The 20,942-nt window shown below is 39.5% G+C and overlaps 1 protein-coding gene across 2 annotated transcripts in view; it reads right to left on the bottom strand.

Moving 5' to 3' along the window:
• CPEB3 (cytoplasmic polyadenylation element binding protein 3) overlaps window positions 1-13,070 on the bottom strand; it is a 150,194-nt gene extending 137,124 nt beyond the window's left edge. The window contains exons 1-2 of one of the 2 annotated variants that reach the window (XM_028098944.2): window positions 12,983-13,070; window positions 11,760-12,766 (exon numbers count right to left, since the gene is read on the bottom strand). In XM_028098944.2, coding sequence (XP_027954745.1) covers window positions 11,760-12,755 — 996 coding nt within the window. In that variant the 5' untranslated portion in view covers window positions 12,756-12,766; window positions 12,983-13,070. Of the gene's footprint in view, window positions 1-11,759; window positions 12,906-12,982 lie in introns of those variants that run through there. The other variant, XM_028098943.2, reaches the window with a different exon arrangement.
• Window positions 13,071-20,942: the final 7,872 nt, after the last annotated feature.

Raw genomic sequence — 20,942 nt, 5'->3', positions numbered from 1 at the left:
ATTGCCCCTACAGCACAAACCCCCAACTTCTACCCCCTCCCCAAGTTCTACTCTCTACTCTCTTCATTAAGTTCCAGTTATAGGAGTGGGCCTTCTAAGGTCATAGCAATGACAAAGAAGTGAATGGGAGAGTGCAAATGTTCCTCTGAGCTCATTTGTGTATTAGCAATTTCTTAAAGTCAATATTTCTAAGTTGTACTTCCTATACCAAAACTGAAACAACATCCCTCTCGAGTCAAAACTTGCTGGCCCATTTATTTATTAAAATACAGAAGCATCTACTATAGTTGAAGCTTTGCTTAATTGACTTTCCAGGTTAACCCATGAGTTACATTTTCCCTATACAAAACGCCCATAGTATACTCAACACCTGTTACGGGAATTAACCCATAAACTTCTGTCCTATCATCTGTCCTATCAGATAAGCTGCAAGCTTACCTAGAGGTGGTGGGTTTGTCCCCAGCCTTTTTAATGCTTGTGATACTGTAATTATGTGATTTGATTTAATTTAATATACATAAACCAATGAAATAAATGCCAAAAATTATTTGTACGATTAAAAGTATTTCTGAATGTGCTAGAGAAAGCTAGATTAAAAAGGAGTTGGGAAGGACCTTTTTATTTAGAAAGTTTTCAAATTAAAGTTAGGCAGAATTTGTGAAAATATGAAGAGGGAGAAAAATTTTATGAGACATCTAAGTTTTTCAAATTTTTAAAAGGTTTATTGGGTGCCATGTAGCAGTGCTCTTACTCTAAATCTAGGATTCTTAACCATTTTTGAGTTATGGGCCCTTTGGAAATTTAATGAATGGTGTAGCCCACCTTTCTCCCTAGAAATACAAATGAATAAACAACATACAATTCTGGTGGTTCCTACACCCTGGCCCAATTTCTTTTCCCCTCCACCCTCCAGTCCTCCCCAAAGCACATCTCCTTGTGGCTCTATGGATCCTAAGCTTCTAAACTTTTTATCATGTATACATCCATTAAAAAACTAAGCACCATATTAGTCTAGCCAACTAAATTCCATAAGGTGTAATCTCAACTTTGTTAAGACCTTAATGATGTTTCAAACTGGCTAATAATATCCACTACCTCTCAAGTGAGTTTATTCAACTTAAAAATAACAGATTCCTGGTTTCATTTCTCTTATTGCCTGTGATCCTGCCATATGATTGATTGGCTAGGAATTCCTTGTAGTTCTTTGCGATGCCAGGCTGTAACTTATAAACAAGATGACTAATCAGCTAGCATACACTCTAATTTTCAGGGTACAATAAAAAAAAATCAGGCTAGAATCAGAAAAAGCTCTCGACTTAGAATGGTAGTTATTTCTTCTCTCAGATTTAGTGTTCTAATAAGTAGTCCACGAAGTAATCTATCTTAATAAGGTTTTCCTTCCCACACATTGAGAGTCACACAAAAGCATGGGTGGATAAGAGATGTCAAATCACTTGTTCAAATATTCCCAACACACAGCTTTGCCTTCTGAAGTTCCTCCACTCTAAACCCACTTGGCTTATGAGTCATGAAAATTCTAATCTGCCACTATTGAGCATTTTCACCTCTAGATCATTTTCCCCAGCTGCCTAAACCAAAACCTGGGAGTCATTCTAAACTCCTCCTTCTCCTCTCTTCCGCACATCCAAGCAATCACCAGTCCTTCCAGTCAGCCTCCTAATTTACTTCTCAAGTCTGTCTTGTCCTCTCAATAGCTTTAGGTCCTTACATGTCAACTGGCTTCCCTGCCTGTGTTTGGTCCCTGACAATCTATATCCCAGAATAATCTTTCTGAAACAAAGATGGGATCACTTCACTCACCAATTTAAAAGCCTTAAAATGGCTATCTTTCTCAGCTTAAAAATCCTTCAATGTCCCCACTGGACAAAGTTGAAGGCAAAGAATGCCGGAATGTCCTTGTGATCGGGTCCCTTCTGCTTCTTCAGCCTCATTTCTCACTTGCCTCACCCCTATCCTGAATCATCTGCTCTCTGAGCACATCTTGTTTTTCTTACCTGTATACCTGCTGTTCTCTCTGCTTAAAGCAAATCTTTTTGCTGCAACTGTCCGCTGGTCTGCCTATGGAACCCTTCCTGTTCAGCTCTAAATAAAGCTTTAAAATGCCCAAAGATCTTTGTGACAGTATTATGTTTAATAGTTAAAAACTGGAGGCACCTGGGTAGCACAGTTCCGTTAAGCATCCGGCTCTTGATTTCAGCTCAGGTGGTGATCTCAGGGTCGTGGGATTGAGCCCCAAGTCCAGCTCAGTGCTAAGCCTGCTTGAGATTCTTTCTCACTTTACCTCTGGCCCTCCCCGCTTGTGTGCGCACATGTTCTCTCTCTCGCCCCCTCAAATCAATCTTAAAAAAAAAATAGTTAAAAACTGAAAACAGGGGCGCTTGGGTGGTTCAGTCGGTTGGGTGTCTGCCTTCAGCTCGGGTCATGATCCCAGGGGGCTCCTGGGGGCTCCACCCCCCCGGCATCGGGCTCCCTGCTCGACAGAGAGTCTGCTTCTCTCTTTCTCTCTCTCTGCCTCTCCCCCTGCTCGATCTCCTCTCTCTCTCAAATAAATAAAATCTTAAAAAAAAAAACTGAAAACAACTTAAATCCTCCAAATATAGAAATGATTTGTTAAATTACAATGGATTCCCGTGATGGAATATTATGCAGTAATAAAAAATGTTTATAAATTAATGATATGAAAAGCTAAAAAATATGGCTATAAAATTGTTTACACCAAATCATCTCAACCATATAAAGTACATTATACGTTCACATAAAAAAGAGATAACTGGCAGAAATGCACCAAAACAACAGTACTTATCTCTGGCTAAGAAGATTATGAGCAATTTTTTTTCCCTCCAGTTTTAAATGGTAAACATGTATTACTTCCATAATCAGAAAAACTGAAAATATTTTAAACTGTGAAGACTTTCCTGGAGACTTCTCAACCCACAAACACACATACATACACAAGAATTTAATCATTCCCTCCTCTGATTCAAGTACATACTGTCTTTGTTGTGTACATTAGACACTATTATAAACCTTATCATCCTATATTTTAATTCATGTTCATCAGGGAGATGTCTGACAGGATTTGGTTCAGCTTTAACCCCTACTGCCTGATCTCTCATAGAGGCCAGTTAAATTTCTAGAAAATGAAATTACTTTTACATTGCTAGCTACACGCAAATGACCAATAAATGCCTAATCAGTCATTTTTAAATGTAAATCATTAACACATTCAACAAATATTTACCATATGCCTAAAATATCCCAGGCTGTCACAATCCCTGCAGACACTGCAGTGAAAAAGGTCCTTGCCCTTGTGGAGGCTACACTCTAGTGTGGAGAAACAAAACAAAATAAAGCAGCTCATTTCATACAGTGACAAGTGTTACAAAGACAATGTGGGATGAGGGGAATCAGGGAAGATCTGGGGAAAGAGTGCGACATCCAAGGCATACTAAAAGATGGTGGGTGACAAGAGGCAAGCAGGATAGTAAAACAGAAGAACTGGCTGTGAAGTCAAAAGACCTAAGTTTCCATTCCTGCTCTGTCACCCACTAGTCAGGTAATCTTCTCTGAGTCTCGATATTTCTAAATTAGGGATGATAATCCCTAATTTACAAGAACATATCAGGATTAAATAAGATAATTTACATGAAAAGGGTGAGGCAGTACTTGGCATTCAGGGCTCGCTGTGTTTTTTTTAGGTGTATCTATTTGGAGAAGGACATCAAAAATAATACAACACCCAAAAGCTGGAGTACATGGATTATGATTGTGAATGAAACTGTCAAAAGAAACTCAGCAATGTAAATCTCATCCCTTTGATCAGAGAATTCCATAAAAGATTTGTAGTTAACAAAAGTACTGCCTATGCTATCCTTCTTAACTATTTATCTGAACTCAGAATTCTACTATTGATTACAATTGCTTTAAACAACAATGTGGCAAAGAGTTGAATAGTCTACCCACAAAAGCAAATGCAGGGGTGCCTAGGTGGCTCAGATGGTTAAGCGTCTGCCTTCAGCTCAGGTCATGATCCCAGGGTCCTGGGATCGAGCCCCGCATCAGGCTCCCTGCTTGGCGGGGAGCCTGCTTCTCCCTCACCCTCTACTGTTCCCCCAGCTTGTGCTCTCTCGCTCTGTCAAATAAATAAATTAAAAAAAAAAAAAAGCAAATGCAAACACATAAAAACAGATTCATATCCAAAAATTGTCTCTCAGCCTTTCCCCACAATCTCATAAACATTACTGATCCTCACTATTTTTAATCCCCTGCAAATCTCAGTTATATTTCTCTGGTCCAAAAGAGGAAAGGAAATTTTCCACAGCAGATTGCAAAAGAGAGATGCTGGGCACATTTACTTCTTGTCCTTTTTAATTGCTGTGTATCTGAAACCTAAGAACCAGGTCTCCTGGACTTGCGGTAGGGGGTTAAATTGTCAGATATGAAAATGTTTCTTCTGAAGTATTTCAATCCCTAATTAGTCCCCAAACCCTACCATATATTTCAGATAGAAAGTCTTTTGCCCTTTACCTCTCTGCTTTCCAATCTCACATTCCTCAAATGAATGACTGACTGAATGGGTCTACTACAAACTACTCTTTGTCAACCTCTTAAACCAAAGACTTCTTAATATTTCTAAGTGCTATTGTCAGAATTATTCAGACCCTCATTCCGGTCAGTTCTAGTATTAAATAACTTGATTTGAGACATCAAGAACAAAACAGATTACCATGACAGGATAAATTAACTCCACAAGAATGAGCTGATTAACAGTCAGTAGGTAAAGAAAAATTTAACTTGTTAGATGCAAGCCAGTGTTCCCATCTACTGGCTGCCAAAATCTTTTATGTCAAAACAAGAACTCTGCTTGCTTTTTGGCATACCAAAACTGCAAACAGAATCACAGCCCAGAAACTATCGAATGTCCATTAAGTCTGGGAACACAGATAATATTTTCTATTTTTACAAATTGAAGATGTCTTTTATGACATTACATACATCCACGTTTCCACATTCTATGGACAGCTTATAGGGAAATGGTACTATGGCAAATCTGTCTCAAAAATATTAAATATGCTATATTGTAGAAAAAACTATAGCATCTTGTGTTTAAATGTTTATTTAGTCATTTAATGGGCAGCTACTAAGTGTCAGGTGCTTGTGAACTTCCAGACACAGGTTCATTCGGCAGCACTGACCATTTAATTAATTGCATTGAGTTACTAAAGAGGGAGTTATTTTTTTCCCCCTTGTACTTGGTTTTGACTTTGAAATAAGTCTGAATGCTTAAGAAATGAAGATATTTGGCTGTACAACAGTCTTACCCACACAAAATTAATACACAATGTTTCCTTCCCTTCATGTGTATTAATTCTATGATCATCTCAAACGATATAAAGGCTGTTTGGTGCCCATTTCTGTTTCTCTCCTCTGAAGTATGCCAACAAGTGTTCACTCATATCATATATTTATTATTTTTGAGAATTATGTAATAAAGCTTCTGGGGAAAAAAAGTAGGCTTGATTCCAAGATACTACTTTATGGTATTATTTTCGTTTAGTAGTACCTTTCTATTTCAAGTTAAGTCAAGATGCAAATATTAGAATAGTTTCACATTAAGAAATTTACATGCCCAGCATCTGTAAAGAACATTAAAGGATATGAAATCTAAATGTAATAGAACCAAAACATAACAGAACCCCCATACAAGCCATTTACAAGGAATAAGGACCAGCGGTAGAAAATTCCATGTTAGGCTGGATACTACTGCGAGCACAGCAACCTCTCCAGGAAAGCCCCTTCGAAGTGGTGGCTATATTCCCCAACTCTCAAAATCCAAACTTGTGGCTCTATACTGAATTCTATCTCTGACAACCACACTGGCCCCTACAGAGAGCCAGGCATCACCTTCTGGAAAGTGGTGATAAGGAGCTTCAAATTAGAGCCTTTGTAGCTCCAGAACTACCAAAATCAACACTGGTAGCAGTTGGGAAATTAAAAGTTTAAGCATTTCTCCCCTCACCAATCAAATGTTCACAGAGCAAGGAAAACGCTTACACTTGCATTGGTGAGTCAACCATAAGCAGAGGCAGGTAGTTACAAAAAGCAGGTAGTTACTGCCTTTCTAGATCAGGCAGTCATCATAATATACAAAGAGCCTTTCATTACTCTTCCATCCCTGCTGGACACATCTTTCCAGCCCCTCTTCATTTCCAGATGCCATCAACTAGTGTTTAACTCTGGACTACCGATTATCAACAATATTTCTTCTATTAAACTGACTATAATTAGAGGTAGCTAGGCAGGCATCTAAGAGCCATAACAGTATCTAATTTTCTGAACACTTTGTACACATTCTCTCAAAAGCAAACCCAGAAGATGGGTGCTCTCTCTCCATTTTTGCAGAGTGGGAAAAAGAATCATTTGATAAATGACGTGACCCAATCACCAGTGACAGAGCTATGGCTTCGACCAGTGTCTTTCTCATTCCAAGCTTCATCGGCTGTCCACTACTCTATGCTCCTTCCCATCTCTTTCCTCAGTAAAATCCACATGACTTAATCAAACTTTTCATATTGTAGAAAACAAAGCTATAATCTTCTGACATGTGTGAATCAAAACACTACAAAACTCACCTGAGAAATGACAAGTTCCAAATGGACAAGCATTGCGCCTAATGTAGCCCTTGAAAAACAGCAAAATAGACCAACCGATGGCGAAAGCTATTTAAGTAGAAAATTGTGTTTTACAGAGTATCTAAAACCATTACATTTCTGAGGGTGTACTTTTGTATCAACTCACTGCAAGGTCATGAAAAGTTTAAATCTAACTACTTTTCAATACGCAATTTTGAAGTATACAGTTTATATTATTAGATTAGTTTTTAGTAGCATAGAAAACCTAATATTTTCTAACCAATCAATCTTTTAAACAGAATATAGATAATGTGGCTTTGTTGGCATTCACAGTAACCATGCCATAGGCTCTGAAACAGTTTGTGGGGGTTGGGTGGACCTTAAGTGGTTTTGCATTACAGCAGTAGTTAAGAAACCAACTACGGAAGAGTCTCCAGTTTTAAATCTAGGTCATACTATCCTTGGTCAAAAGTAAGCATAACTAGATAATTTATACTACTTCCTAAAAAGATGGTTTACAAAAAAAGGAGGGGGAAGCATAGACTGGTTGAAGATATTACTGTTTCCTCAAAATTTATTATGAATAGGTGTATTTATTTTTTTTAAATAATCTATATTCCTGGGGTGCCTGGGTAGCTCAGTGGTTAAGCATCCGACTCTTGATTTTGGCTCAGATCATGACCTCGGCGTCCTGGGATCCAGCCCCGTGTAGGGCTCTGAGATGAACATAAAGCCTGTTTAAGGATTCTCTCTCTCCCTCTTCCTCTGCCCTTCCCCATCCTCCCTCCCCTATGTTCTCTTTAAAATATATAATAATAATAATGACTTATATTCCCATTAATTCATGTAAAGAATTTGTTCCTCTGGTACAGATAACCCACTAGCAAAATTAACACTAAATTACAATTAACTAGACTTATGCCAGAAAATATAAAATCTGTATAATTACTTTCAATTCGGGGTGAGGGAAGACAAGAGGGATAAAGGCAGAGATGCAGAAAAAAAGCAAAACATAATTTGTTTTCCAAAAATACAATATTCAAAAATACATAAATTAAGTAAATAAATAAATAGGGGGATATACTGACTACTGTTGCAAATAAGTGGTAGTAAATGTATGGGCACTATATTTTTCTTCCTCCATTTCCAACAATACAAATTTTTTTAAAAGCACTATCTCCAGAGTATATCATAAGGTCAAGTACAGATTCAGTCCAGTCTCCTGCTTCTACACTACAATGTTAACTGATGTCCTGGAGTTATTATACTCAAGGTATTATAGTGGAGACTTGGCTCTAGAGGCAGACTGCCTGGCTTCAAATCCCAACTCTGCCAGTTAGCAGCTGTGTGATCTTGAGCAAATAAAGTAAATGTATTAACTCGCAGTTTCTCTGTCAGTATAATAAGGGTTATAATAGTCCTGAACCTCAAAGGAGATCCAATGAGGAATTATAACTAAAGTACTTAGCACAGGGCCTGGCCCATAAGTAAACTGTGGGTCATCAAATTGTTACAGTAACCAGAGGATACCTTCAGACAGAAAAAAAAGACCAAATAACATTATATAGAAGTTTACAGTTATTCAGACAGCACTGTATGAAAAATCAGTGATCCATACTATAAAATCATACAGAACCTCCAGGCACCATTACAATAACAATAATTGTAGCCCAACATTTAAGTGGTACTTTACTATGGATCAAGCACTGTGCTAACATGAGGTTTCTCACTTGGACTCATATGAAGCAAGGAATTATTATTATTCCCATTTTACAGATGAGGGTCAATATGTATACATAATTTGCTCAAGATTACAAAGCAAGTAACTGGCAGAGTTGAAATTTGAACCTAGACAAAGCCTGCTTCGGACAGAAACTACCCACCCAAACTTGGGCAAGGAATTTCACGTATTGGGATTTCAATTTCCTCCTTTAGAAAATGAACAGAGTTGTGGAACAGGTATTCTTAAAAGTCCCTTCTAAACTCCTCTGGATAAAAATGCTATTTAAAGCCAAATTTACTACATATAGAAAACACCTCTGCTTTGGTTCTTTTACATACGTAGGTTTCTCTGTCTTATATAAATATAGAATGATGCATATTTATAATTCCCCTAGTGGAGTGTCTCACTGTTCCTGAGCACGTTAGTGGGAGGTACATCACCAAAAGGCATCAGCCAGACAGAGAATCTCACTAGATAGTTCCATAACTAAGTCCCTTTGAATGGAGCCCAAAGAGAATCTGACTTAAAATGAATTCTACCTGACATCACTAGTACTGTAGGGAAGTTAAGTACACACATCAACAAAATTAGCCAAACCCCTAGGACTGGAACTATGTCACTCTACCTCTTAGGACCTCGGTTTCCTTGTTTACAGATATGAAGTGGTGTTTAGATACAAGTAAACCTGAAAGAAGCAGCCACTCCAACTCAGGGAAACCAATCAACTTTGTTAGAATTGAGGGAAGGGGGTAAAGAAATGTATAGTTTGGAAAACCACATTCAAATACAGTTATTGCTTTTACAATATAAACCACAGAAGTAAAGCTCCAAAAAAATCTTTTGTGTTGGGTGGCAAAAGAGAGTGAAACAACACTGAGGGGATATGGATTTTACAAATACATATTAAGATATATTAGAGTAGATCACTGTTGCAAGCCCCTTTTAGCTCAGAATCTGTAAAAGTCTCTAGGACTACTTATTTCCTCCCTTTCATAGAAAAATGATTTAAATAAATGCACAAACATGTAAAATTCTAAACACAAGACTCAAGGTGTTTTTTTTTGTTTTTTAAACATGTGATATACTTAACACAAAAGTCTTATAATATTCTAACCCTAAACTAAAACACAACCAGGTTACTTCTAATCTGGTTTTAATATTGCTTCAAAACCCTGAAGCTCCATTTTAAGTAAGACAAAGATGTGAGACATAAAGTCCATGTAATTTTTCCTGAGGCCAAATATATAAAACTTATTTTTTAATAAAATCTCTCCTTGCACAAGTCTTTTGGCCATCTTTGCCTACTCAATAGTACCACCAGGGATGAAAAGACAAGAAACCAAACTCAAACCAGTCTGTCTGGCTCTCATTAGCATAGCTGGTAAATGGTTTGCTGAGAAACAACTGGCAATCCATGCACTACTTGTCAATATCAGTTTGGGGGAAATTTTATGGATTTAATCTCTCCCCAGCCCTCACTTCCAGAGACAATTAATCAAAAGCTAGTTGTATTCAGATTCAGTGCCTAGAAAAAGGTAACTGATGTCTATACCATCAGCTCTCACCTCTAAAACTCCCACTCAGATTTTAGGTTATCTTCTAAGATGGACTTGGATAGGGAGCATCAAAATGAAAAGAGGAACTGTTGGAAAAAGAAGGGCTCTCCCACCAAATGCAGCCTCCCTGTTCTACCCCCTCAGCACAAAAATAAGCACATAGAGAAATTCCAGAAAGCAGATTCCTCCTTTTCTCTACCAAATTAATCCCATCTTGCAGTGTCTCTTCATTTTATCAAGACAAACTTTAGAATGGAAAGAAATACACCTTAATATTAAAATCTTCCATTCCTAAAGGATCCCTGTGAAAATTTGTTAAGATTCTCTCTCATGAAAAACTCTCATACACACACTTTCCAAGTTTCATGGACCCCCCCCCACCCGCCCCGGAACTGTCAAGGTTAAAAATCCTTCCTGTAGCCTAGAGAATCATGTGCTTCTCAATAACCCTATCTCCTTCTTCATGGATGGGAGCCACCCCAAACATCACATCTGAAATGTAAAGAACAACATGAAGGTTCCAATTGCACCTGGTGCTTTAAACTACCTCTGTCAAATTTCAGTTCTGCCATTTTTCAGCAAGGCTCAAAAGATTTGTTTCATTTCCCTGACTACCCCAACTGGGTCTTATCCAAAGCTCTCCTCTCTCCTTCCTTTCTTCTCTTTTTTTTCAACTGAGCCTAGAAGCTTATAGCCAAATCAATTTGTAAGTGAAGGAAAATGTTTGCCTGAGAACAAAAGCCCCCAGTGAACACTCACCCTCACCACCCCTTTCCAACTCAAGATGTTCAGGACACTGCCAACCGATGTGGCCGTGGGCTGGATCAGAAAACAAGAACAGAATAAGGACACTCCATTCAACCTTTTTTGTCTGGGGCACTTCCTGGGTTTTTCACTGGTATTTAACACCAAGACACAAGGCGCATTTTTCATTAAAGTTGCAAGACTTTCACTTTGCCCAGGTTCAAATGGTGTAATTGATCTGCATCGTCTTCTTAAATAACCCATCTGAAGGACACTGCAGCTTTAAATATTTCAGTGCTAGCTAGCAAATAGACTCCATTGCAATATGGCTCTGAAGGTCGCGTCCTATTGTCTCTTTGCTCTAGAAAAAAACAATGTCTAAGTCCTTCTTCTAGGTAACATAGGAAGGGTTACCCCTAGAATTTCCACTCTTCCAACTCGTTCCCTGAAGGAGTTCGGGAGTTTATTGGAATCTCACACTCATAATTTTCCCGGCAGGGGCAATATGCTGATTGCTATTAATGATGCCAGCACCTCAGCGAGACATAAACACATGTGTTCACATTAGTTTAATTGAGCATATGCAACTGTCTGAAATAGCACCACTCAAGGGCTGTTAACCTCTTTAAGAGTAGGCCCAGGGTAGTTTGGGAGTGGATGGCTTTCAGGAGGCACTCTGAACCCAGGATTGCATAACCTGAAATGTGTAGCTACTTAAAATGACAGGAATCTCAGCCTACTCATCCTGGGACCAGCCCAGCACCTTGCCATACACTTGCACCTTTGTCAAAGGTCAAAATAAAAGGCACACACACGGTGAAGGAAAAATATACCAAAAGAAAAAGGCCCTTTTCTATCTTATCAGGGTGCTTAAATATGATTCCTCAGTCGCAATGTTTCCCCAACCTTGTCCCCGGTAATGGAACAGCCCTGGTGAAATGGAGCCTTTCGAAGCGGACCGGGGGGCTGGACATCGCTGCCTTTTTTAAAGGACAAGCATCAGTGGACGATTAAATGGCAGGGAAGAAGGGGCAAAGGGAGCGGGGTAGAAGGAAGGTGTGTTCAGGTGCACTGGAGCATTACCTGAAATGGCAACAGATTGTTACCATTATCCGTCCGGAAAGCGTTATCCTCCATCCAGGACTTGGAGGTGAGCGGGGCCGCGCGGGGGAACTTGGGCGGCGCGATCACATTGCTGGAGAAGGGCTTTTTGAGCGGCGAGATGGGGTTGAGCGGTGAGGGCACCCCGACGCCCACGCCCACGCCCACGCCGACCGCCCGGCGAGGGTCCCGTCCCGCCGGCAGGCCACCCCATGGGTTGGACGGCGCGCTCCAGGCAGCGTTCACACTCTGGTGCGTGTTCCAGCTGGACGAGGCGGACGAAGCGGCGGCCGCGGCCGCGGCGGCTACTGCAGCCGAGGACGAGGACGGCTTGCTGGTCATGATGGGCTGGTGGCCATACGCCGCGGCGGCACTCCTCTGTGCGTAGGGCGCCTGGCTGGGGCTGGCGGGCGAGCGGCGCTGCTGCGGGGGCTGCGCCTGCGGGGGCTGCGCGGGCTGCGCGGGCTGCGGCGCCGGCGGCGGCGGCTGCTGGTGGTGCTGGGTCTGCGCCAGGCTGATCTGCGGAGAGAAGGTGCCTCCGAAGACTGGGTTGACGTGGTGCGGGAAGTTCTGGAAGAGCATGGTCCCGTTGACTGGGGTGATCCCCTGGAAGAAGCTGTCCTCCACCGCGTTCGTGGTGCCCGTGGACCAGGTGCTGCCGAAGGACGGCGACAGCGACGCGCCCGGAGCCGCGGGCTCCTGCGGCGGCGGCGGCTGCTGAGGGGGCTGGTGGAAACTCAAGCCCGGCAGGAGCGGCGATTCCATCTGCATCTTGTCGGGGCCGTTGGGGGCCGGCGGGGCCGCGGCGGGGCTGAGGGCCGGCACTGCGCTGCTGTCCTCCGGCTTGGGGGTCTCTGAGGAGAGGGGCGTGGACGGGGCTTCGGCTGCGCTGGGTTCGGGCTGGGGCTGCTGCTGCTGCCGCTGCTGCTGGGGCTGGGGCTGGGTTTTGCTTTTGTCCATCAGTAAATCATCCTGCATGGTTTGCGCAGCTGAAACGGGAAAAAAGAGAGACGCGTTATTGTCAATGTGATCGTTAATGCCCCTCGCTAAAGCGGGCGGGTGTTTTCCTTGCGAAAATCCAGTGCCACCGCTACTAGCCAATTGCAATGCAAATCCATAATCTCCCATTTAGAAGAACAGGTCGGGCTGGGGATGGGGGGGGGGCTCGTGCAAGGTCTCTAAAAATACTGTAAGAGCGTCTTCACCCTTTCTGATGTCTTGGTTCCTTTTCTGTATTAGTGAGAGATGTGCTTATAAGACAGAAAGACAGCAATTTCGCCACGTCTCTTTTCCCTTCACCGGAACTCAGAGCGTTCACCCTGCAATGAGAAACTGATTCTGGTTCCTGTTTTTTCCCAAGCACCACCCTCCCCAGTTATTTGCATACGTCAATAAATACTGCTGCGTCCTTCAGCAAGGTTAAAAAGACACCGCACACGACCCTTTCTTCCCCTTTCCGTGCTCGGCACTTTAAAGAAACAGCAGTCTTATCCCTCTTGATTAGCAAACTGCCTTCTTGCGTTGATAATTGTTTCATTTAGCAGCAGCGAACCACGAGGGAGGAAATCCTTGGCATTTGTTAGGAGGAGGACTCAGCTGCACAATCATTCTCTGGCCTCCCAGTAGCTGCAAGCTACTCCATTTTGTTAGGAGACATTAAAAAAAAAAACAAAACACCGTTTTTAAAGAGGTAAAAATCTATTGAAACATTTGTAAGCTCTTGCTTCTTGTTACACTCTGAGGATTAGGGTTTTTCTGCTTATTCTCCAATCTTCTTGTCTCCAGTTCTGCCATACAAGAAATTTCTTAGCTTCTCAGCGGTTCAGGTCTCAACAGGAGCCTGAAAATTTCTCTGCAGCGTGGAGAAATGTTCTGGTTGGATTTGAGGTCAGAGAGAGCGAAAGACAGAGACAGACTGACTCTGAGATGGGGTGGGGGCGGAGCTTTAAAAAAAATCCCCCTGAGATTTAAGTAGAAAGTCAAGATACTTTTGGGGTTGCCAGATTTTCATTTTTGAATCCTCCTGATGCTGCCTTGGTCACAAGACTTTGGCAAATTTAGAATCCATTCTCTTATCACTGGTATTAACTGTGAAAGATTATGGTTTGAAGACCCTGAATTACCATATGCTAGCAAAAGTGTTAAAAATAGCATAGTACAAAGTCCCAAATTCTCATACACTGTAATTATAGTGCACTGCCATCACTGCTTCATTTAGCCATATAAGGAGCGTATGGTATTTTCCATCTCTCATAGAAGGGCTATATTCACCTCTGCCATACAGCCTGTTTTCTCATTCAAGGATAAAAACAGTAATCATTCAAAATCAGATTTCCATACACATAGTTATCACTGAGTTAGTTTGTCCTTTAGAACAGGTTAATTGTTTTAAATATATGAATATTACAGCGCTGAGACCCTAAAAACAAATATTTTGAGATGTTAGAGGATATGACCAAATATATAATTATTTTTAGATGATGATTCAGTATGATCGCAACAAAGTTATTAATATATTTAATGCAGTTACTTAATTGACTCAGATACTTGGAGAAGCATCTTTCCCAGAACACTTGTGAAAGGACATTCAGAATCACACAGAAGCTCTGCCTTTGGACAACCTCATGATAACTGTCATAAAATAAATGTATTGGAAAATGGAGATGCCATCACTCTTAACTACTAGGCAAAATATGTCAGATCAAGAAATGGGATTAAAGTAGTACTATTTTATTAAAGACTATCTTTAAAATGGTTAATCTTTCATTTTAAAGTTTCATACACAAAATAGTGGGCTCAAGGAAATGCTTCATAGCCACCTCACTCTCTTCTCTTCCCTCCCCTCTAACCCCCTCCCAAAACCCAGCCCAATATACCTCACAAATTGCCAGCTACTACCAATAAAACCTACATAAGATTGATTTTATGTTCCTCAGTTCCCTTGGTCTAAAACAATGGCTTTGATCAGTATTGTAAAATGACACAAAGAGGCAAGCAAAGCTTGGATTCACAACAGCACAAAGTTCTATCGCTGCCAAAGGAAATAGTCATAGAAAGAGACATTTTCATACTTGGTTTAAGCAGTGCTGCAGTAAACCATTATAATCTGGGATCTGAGTTGCTTCAGTGGGCTAGAATTATCTTTACAATAGCCATATCATCATGGCTGAAATATGCATTTGATTATAATTTTAATAACACTTAGCTTTCCAGATGCTTGTATCGATGCTTTTTGTTAATGCCTTCAGTTTAGACTACATGCTCTTGATGGAAAAATTAATGCTATACTATAGCAAAACAGCTAAAAAGTAAGCTGGACTCAATCTTTTATGAAGGCTATAATTAATATATTTACTGAATTTAAAAAATTTTATCAAACCAGGAACACCCATTTCTCTTCTCAACACTCCTTAAAGAGATAAATTTCACTTTCTGCATAAATTCACTCTGTCAAGGTCAAGACCCATCTTTAATAAATAAGACCCTTTTAAACAAAAGGAAAGCAATAGATTAAAATAATATTTACGAAGTTAAAATGCAATGTCTCTCGGTAACTGCTTCTATAGTTTGTTTGGGTGTGTTTCTTTTTTTCTTTTTTCTTTTTTCTTATTTACAGCAAAGTCCGAGAAATAGATACCTCCTTCCCCTCCCCCACCACACACACAATAGATCTTCCTTTACATGCAATCACCCAATCTCAAGTAACAAATTCTTAGTAGCAGTTACCTTTGAGTGTCCAGTTTTTAAGGATCGATAAAATTAAAAAGTGTACAGTATTTATTTTCTTCTTTCAGGTTGATTATGTGACCGCTCTGGCAAAAGCACTTTGACAACTGTAAGAAGAGAGGGCATGCGCACACAGGGAACTGTGGGGGCTGAAGTCCTTCACTAGGTACTCTGCCTGACTTAAGCACGTTCAGCCAAGGAAAGGAGGAAGCCTCGCAAATACTGATTCCAAGGGGAAGAGGTTGTGCCTGGATTACATTATATTTTCCTACCAATCTGAATCACGAATTGTTGAAATGAAAAGGGAGAAAAATAAACTGGTTTGTCAACTTGATTTAGGAATCCAGGTTCAAAGAGAAACTGGATTGAAGGACTCAAAATGAATAAACCCAGCAGAGCTACCTTAAATAGTATTAGAATGGTAATGACTGGGTAGCCAGCAATCGGAACCCTACCGGAGCAAAAAGAGATTGGGTAGGGAGGGATTAAAAAAGGAGGGAGGACTACAAGGAAAAGATAAATACTTAAAATCTGATCATCCTTTAGAGAAACATTTTTAGTACTATAGAATGAAAAATACCACAATATTAAATGTGATATTAACCATGGAGATAAGGTAAAAAATAGGTTTCAGTCACAAATTTCTGACATCTTATCCACCAAGATTTCTTTGTATTTGAGTTTTCAAGGAAGGCATAAATCACTTAAGATTCTACTTGATATGCTCTGAATCAACTCATCTCCGTATTTTACTTGTCAAAATGAAAGTTTACTTTGCATTATTCATACAATGATCAATCAAATAAAATTCAACTCTTTTAAGCTAAAATAATATTTGGTGAAATATTAAAAAATAATTTGACATTTAGTGTTTCATTGCATAGGACAGTGAACTTCTTTAACATAAAAAGTAAATACGGTTTCTATTTTTCAAAAAAAATTTTTTTTGTTGTGTATTTTTCCTTTGTTAACCTCATGACTCCAAGGCTGGAATCTCACAGCATATTAGCATCAACCGTTATTATCCATAGCTTCTGAGAGCAATAGTTCAACTACCAGTTTGCTCACGTAGGCAGAAGATATTCTTTTTTTTTTTGTAAGATTTTATTTATTTATTTGACAGAGAGACAGCATAAACAGGGGGAGTGGCAGGCAGAGGGAGAGGGAGAAGCAGGCTCCCCACAGAGCAAGGGAAGCCCAATGAGGGACTCGATCCTAGGACCCCGGGATCACCACCCGAGCAGAAGGCAGTCGCCCAACCAACTGAGCCACCCAGGCGCCCGAAGATATTATTGCTTGTGGGATTTGGTTCAATGCCATTCACCCAAGGCGTTCAGAGTAAATGTCGGTTGATGACTATGCTGATTGAACTGGGAACCAAAAAATGTTAAGAATCATTTAAAACCGTCTTAATTCTATTTCCTTTCTCTGCCAATTAGAATTAAAGTATTACCAGAGACTACCAATTTGCAGTGTTAGTGGTCTTTGTTTCTAGTTGTTTCTAAGGAAAAAACCAAAACAATTTAAGAGGAAAAAAAACTATTGTGAATCAACCTATGAAACGCTCTTTTTAAAAGAACTAAATGGCCTTCTTATTCCTACTGTGAACTTATTTTATATTCTCCATTTTTTCTCTTCCTCTGCTCTCCTAAAGAAAGCTTCACTTCTGCCAATGTGCTGTACTTACCATTTGCATTCCAGAGTCTGTCAGGATCACTCAAGGTTAATCTTATTTCTGAAGATTTCCCTAACCTACCAAACTTCCATATTTTCAAATACATCAATTAGGTTAAAAAAAAAGTTCCCTCTTAAAAAAAAAAGTTCCCTCATAAAATCCTTACAAAGACTTGTTTTTAAAAAATAGATTTTTAAAAGTATTTATAATTAGGGTGCCTGGGTGCCTCAGTTGATTAAACGTCTGCCTTCGGCTCAGATCATGATCCCGGGGTCCTGGGATCAAGTCCCGTGTTGGGCTCCCTGCTTGGCGGGGAGTCTGCTTCTCCCTCGCCCTCTGCTGCTGTTCCCCCTGCTCCTGCTCTCTCTCCCTCAAATAAATAAATATTTAAAAATAAATAAATAAAATTATTTATAATTAATATGTCAAGATTTTATTGGTAGAAATTCTTAAGTTATTCAGGTGTGCTTGAAAGCAGTTTACTTGGGCATTTATTTATCCACCTGACCCCAAGTGCAGGTCTAATAATAATTCATACAATAAAGAAAAATAAACTTTGGCCCCGACCCATGATAAATGGCAATCAGTAATCAGCACTGCCCATACTTAATGTAATTTTATTGTATTTGAAAATGAAGTAATTTCTGCTCTTCCTTTCCTAAAATGAGCATTCAAATCTAAAAAGAAAACGACTCAGGGCACCTGGGTGGCTCAGTCAGTTAAGCGCGCTCCTTCGGCTCAGGTCATGTTCCCAGGGCTCTGGGATCAAGCCCAGAGTTGGGCTCCCGGCTCAATGGGGAGTCTGCTTCTCCTTCTGTTCCTCCCCCACTTCGTGCTCTCTCTCTCTCAAATAAAATCTTTTAAAAAAGTAAAAAAGAACAAGAAAATGACTCAAACATAAATACCAACGTGTAAATAAATGTCAAGCAAAAAATAAATTACAGGATGACCCCCAACAAGGATAAAGACCTCTACTGAAATCCTGTCTTTTATTTAACCAGAAAGGAAGAACTTTCTAAAATTTTGTCTTCAGGTCACAGAGCTTAACCATATATCCCTTCGAATAGTCATGGAAAGCTGTAAAAAAAGAGACTGCAGAGTTAACTCATTGGGACATACATGGGTCAAATACATCTCTCTAGGCTTTCTTCCATTCCTTCCCTAATTATATCTCTAGCACAATGTTTATGACTCCTGGGTAATTGGTAGTTGCTCCATTGATGTTTGCTGAATGAATGAATGAATAAATGAATGGACGGATGGATAGATGAAATACAGTTTTTGATTATCTGAAACAGCCAAGGTTTGAATAAGTATAAAATTATTCTCCATTTAGAAGAGCAATTACTTTTTCATCAGCTGCATGAATGGATATGAAAGGGAGTGGTATAAAACAGAAAGCCGTTTTTGGTGGGGAGCACTATATGTAGATCATTTGATTATCATCATGAAATAACAGACACTCAGCACTAATTGAACAGGGAACTTTGTTCTCATCTAAGACTTTACAGTCTAATAAAGACACCCCCACCCCCGAAACTGCTTAAGTTCACAATAGCACCTAGAGCTAAATCCAGTGGATGTTTAGTCAGTCTTTATCTTGCTTGATCTTGCAGCAACACTGACATAGCTGACCACACCTTTAGATAGACTTTTCCCTTTGCTTCCTTTGTGCTGTCCTTTCTTGTTTTGTTTTTGTTTTTTTCACATTTGGGGTTATGTGCCCTCTGGCATGCTGGTGCTCTCTCTCCTTAGCTTTCAGTCTTCTTTGCTAACTGACTTTAAATATTGAATTCCTCAGGACTCTATCGTAGGCTCTTTTCTCACCTCACTCTATGTGAGTGGCTTTCCCAACTAAGGAGAGGACCAGGCCTATCATACTGATAGCTATATTCCCAACATCTATCACTGTGCCTAGCACATAAGAAGTAGGTATTCAGTAAATACTTGTTGGATTAAAGTTACCTTTATATGCAAAGGGCCAAGAATGCCTAGGCAATCTAGATGGTAAAAAATAATAAACCTAGAGGACTTACACTACTAGATATGAAGACCTATTATAAAGCTATAGTAATTAGGCTGTGATTATTGGCACAAGGATAAGCAAATAGACACAGGGAAAAAATAAAAAGTCCATAAACAGATCCAAATATGCATGGTCACCAGATTTATGAAAATAGTAACACTATAATAGTGAAAGGATTTTTTTTTCCATAAAGGATACTGAAGTCAACTGAATATCCACATGGCAAAAAAGAGATTTTCACCCTTGCCATACAATACACAAAAATCAATTCCAGATGGATTGTAGGTCTAAATGTAAAAGGTAAACAATAAAGCCTTTAAAAGAACATAGGAGAATATTTTCATGACATTGACATAGGCAACAAATTTTTAACAGGTCACAAAACCATTAACCATAAAGAAAAAATTTAATAAACTAAACAAATTAAGAACATCTGTTTACCAAAGGACAGAATTAAGAGTGAAAACTCATAGAATGAGAGAAATATATCAGTACGTACATTTTTCAACAAAAGACTTGTAATCAGAATATATAAAGGATCCTCATAAATTAATAGTAAACATCCCAAAGAAAAAGACAAGTGACTTCAACCAAAGATATTCAAAGCTCAAAAACATATGGGGAAAAAAAGCCTATGATGACCTCACTAATCATCAAAGAAATACAAAATAAAACCAAAAATGCTAAATTGGAAAAGGCAGATAATACCATATATTAGCAAAGATGTGGGAGCAACTCATTCTCAAACACTGCTGGTGGAAGAATAATATAACTACACAACCACATTACAAAACTATTTAGCAGGATCTATTAAAGCAAACATTCAGGGTCGCTTGGGTGGTGCAGTCAGTTGAGCATCCGATTCAGTCTGGGCTCAGGTCTGTCTCAGGTTGTGATCTTGGGGTGGTGGGATCAAGCCCCATAGCGTGCTCTTGCTTATACTTTCTCCCTCTCTCTCTGCCCCTCCCTGTTCCTGCATGTGCAGGCACACACGTACGTGCACTTGCACTCTCTCTCTCTCAAATAAATAAATTTTTAAAAACCAACATTCATACACCTTATGACCCAGCAATTCTGCCTCTAGATATGTACGTATCCAAAATGCAAACATGTTCACCAAAAGACATATTCAAAGCAGCATTAATCAGAAATAGCCTACACCTGGAAACAATCCAAATATCCATCCACAATCAAATGGATAAGTAAATTTGTGGTAGATTCATATAATGGAATATCATTAAGGCAAAGATAATGAAGAGATTCTTACTCTATAGAACAACATAGATGAACTGCATGAATACAATGCTGAGTGAAGCCTAACAGAGCAGAGGACATATTATATGATTCGATTTATATAAAGTTCTAATAAAACTAATTTACGGGTTAGAATTCACCATAGTGGTTAGCTCTGCAGAGAAATAACGATTGGCAGGGGACTTATAAAAGGGGACTGCAGGGATGCTGGTGATATACTTTATTTCTTAAACTAGATGATATTATACAGGTGTATTTACTTTGAAATTTCAGAAAACTGGACACTTATAATTTATGCACTTTTCTGCATTTTTGTTATATTTCCATTAAATTTCTTTTTTTGGGGGGGAGAAAATCACTTTATTCTAATTCACAAATGAGAACATCACAAAAGGTGATTTAAGGAGGCACACAAATATCTGCCCAATCCCAAATTCAAACCATCTCAATGAACTTCTATATAGTAAGAACAACCTTTTTTATT

The sequence above is a fragment of the Eumetopias jubatus genome, unplaced genomic scaffold (assembly GCF_037043125.1).
Source record: "Eumetopias jubatus isolate StellerSeaLion01/CBP00866 unplaced genomic scaffold, mEumJub1_p1.0 scaffold_17, whole genome shotgun sequence".
Lineage (NCBI taxonomy): Eukaryota > Metazoa > Chordata > Mammalia > Carnivora > Otariidae > Eumetopias > Eumetopias jubatus.
Note: the sequence above shows the minus strand (reverse complement) of the source record. Positions and strands in the feature narration are given on the sequence as shown.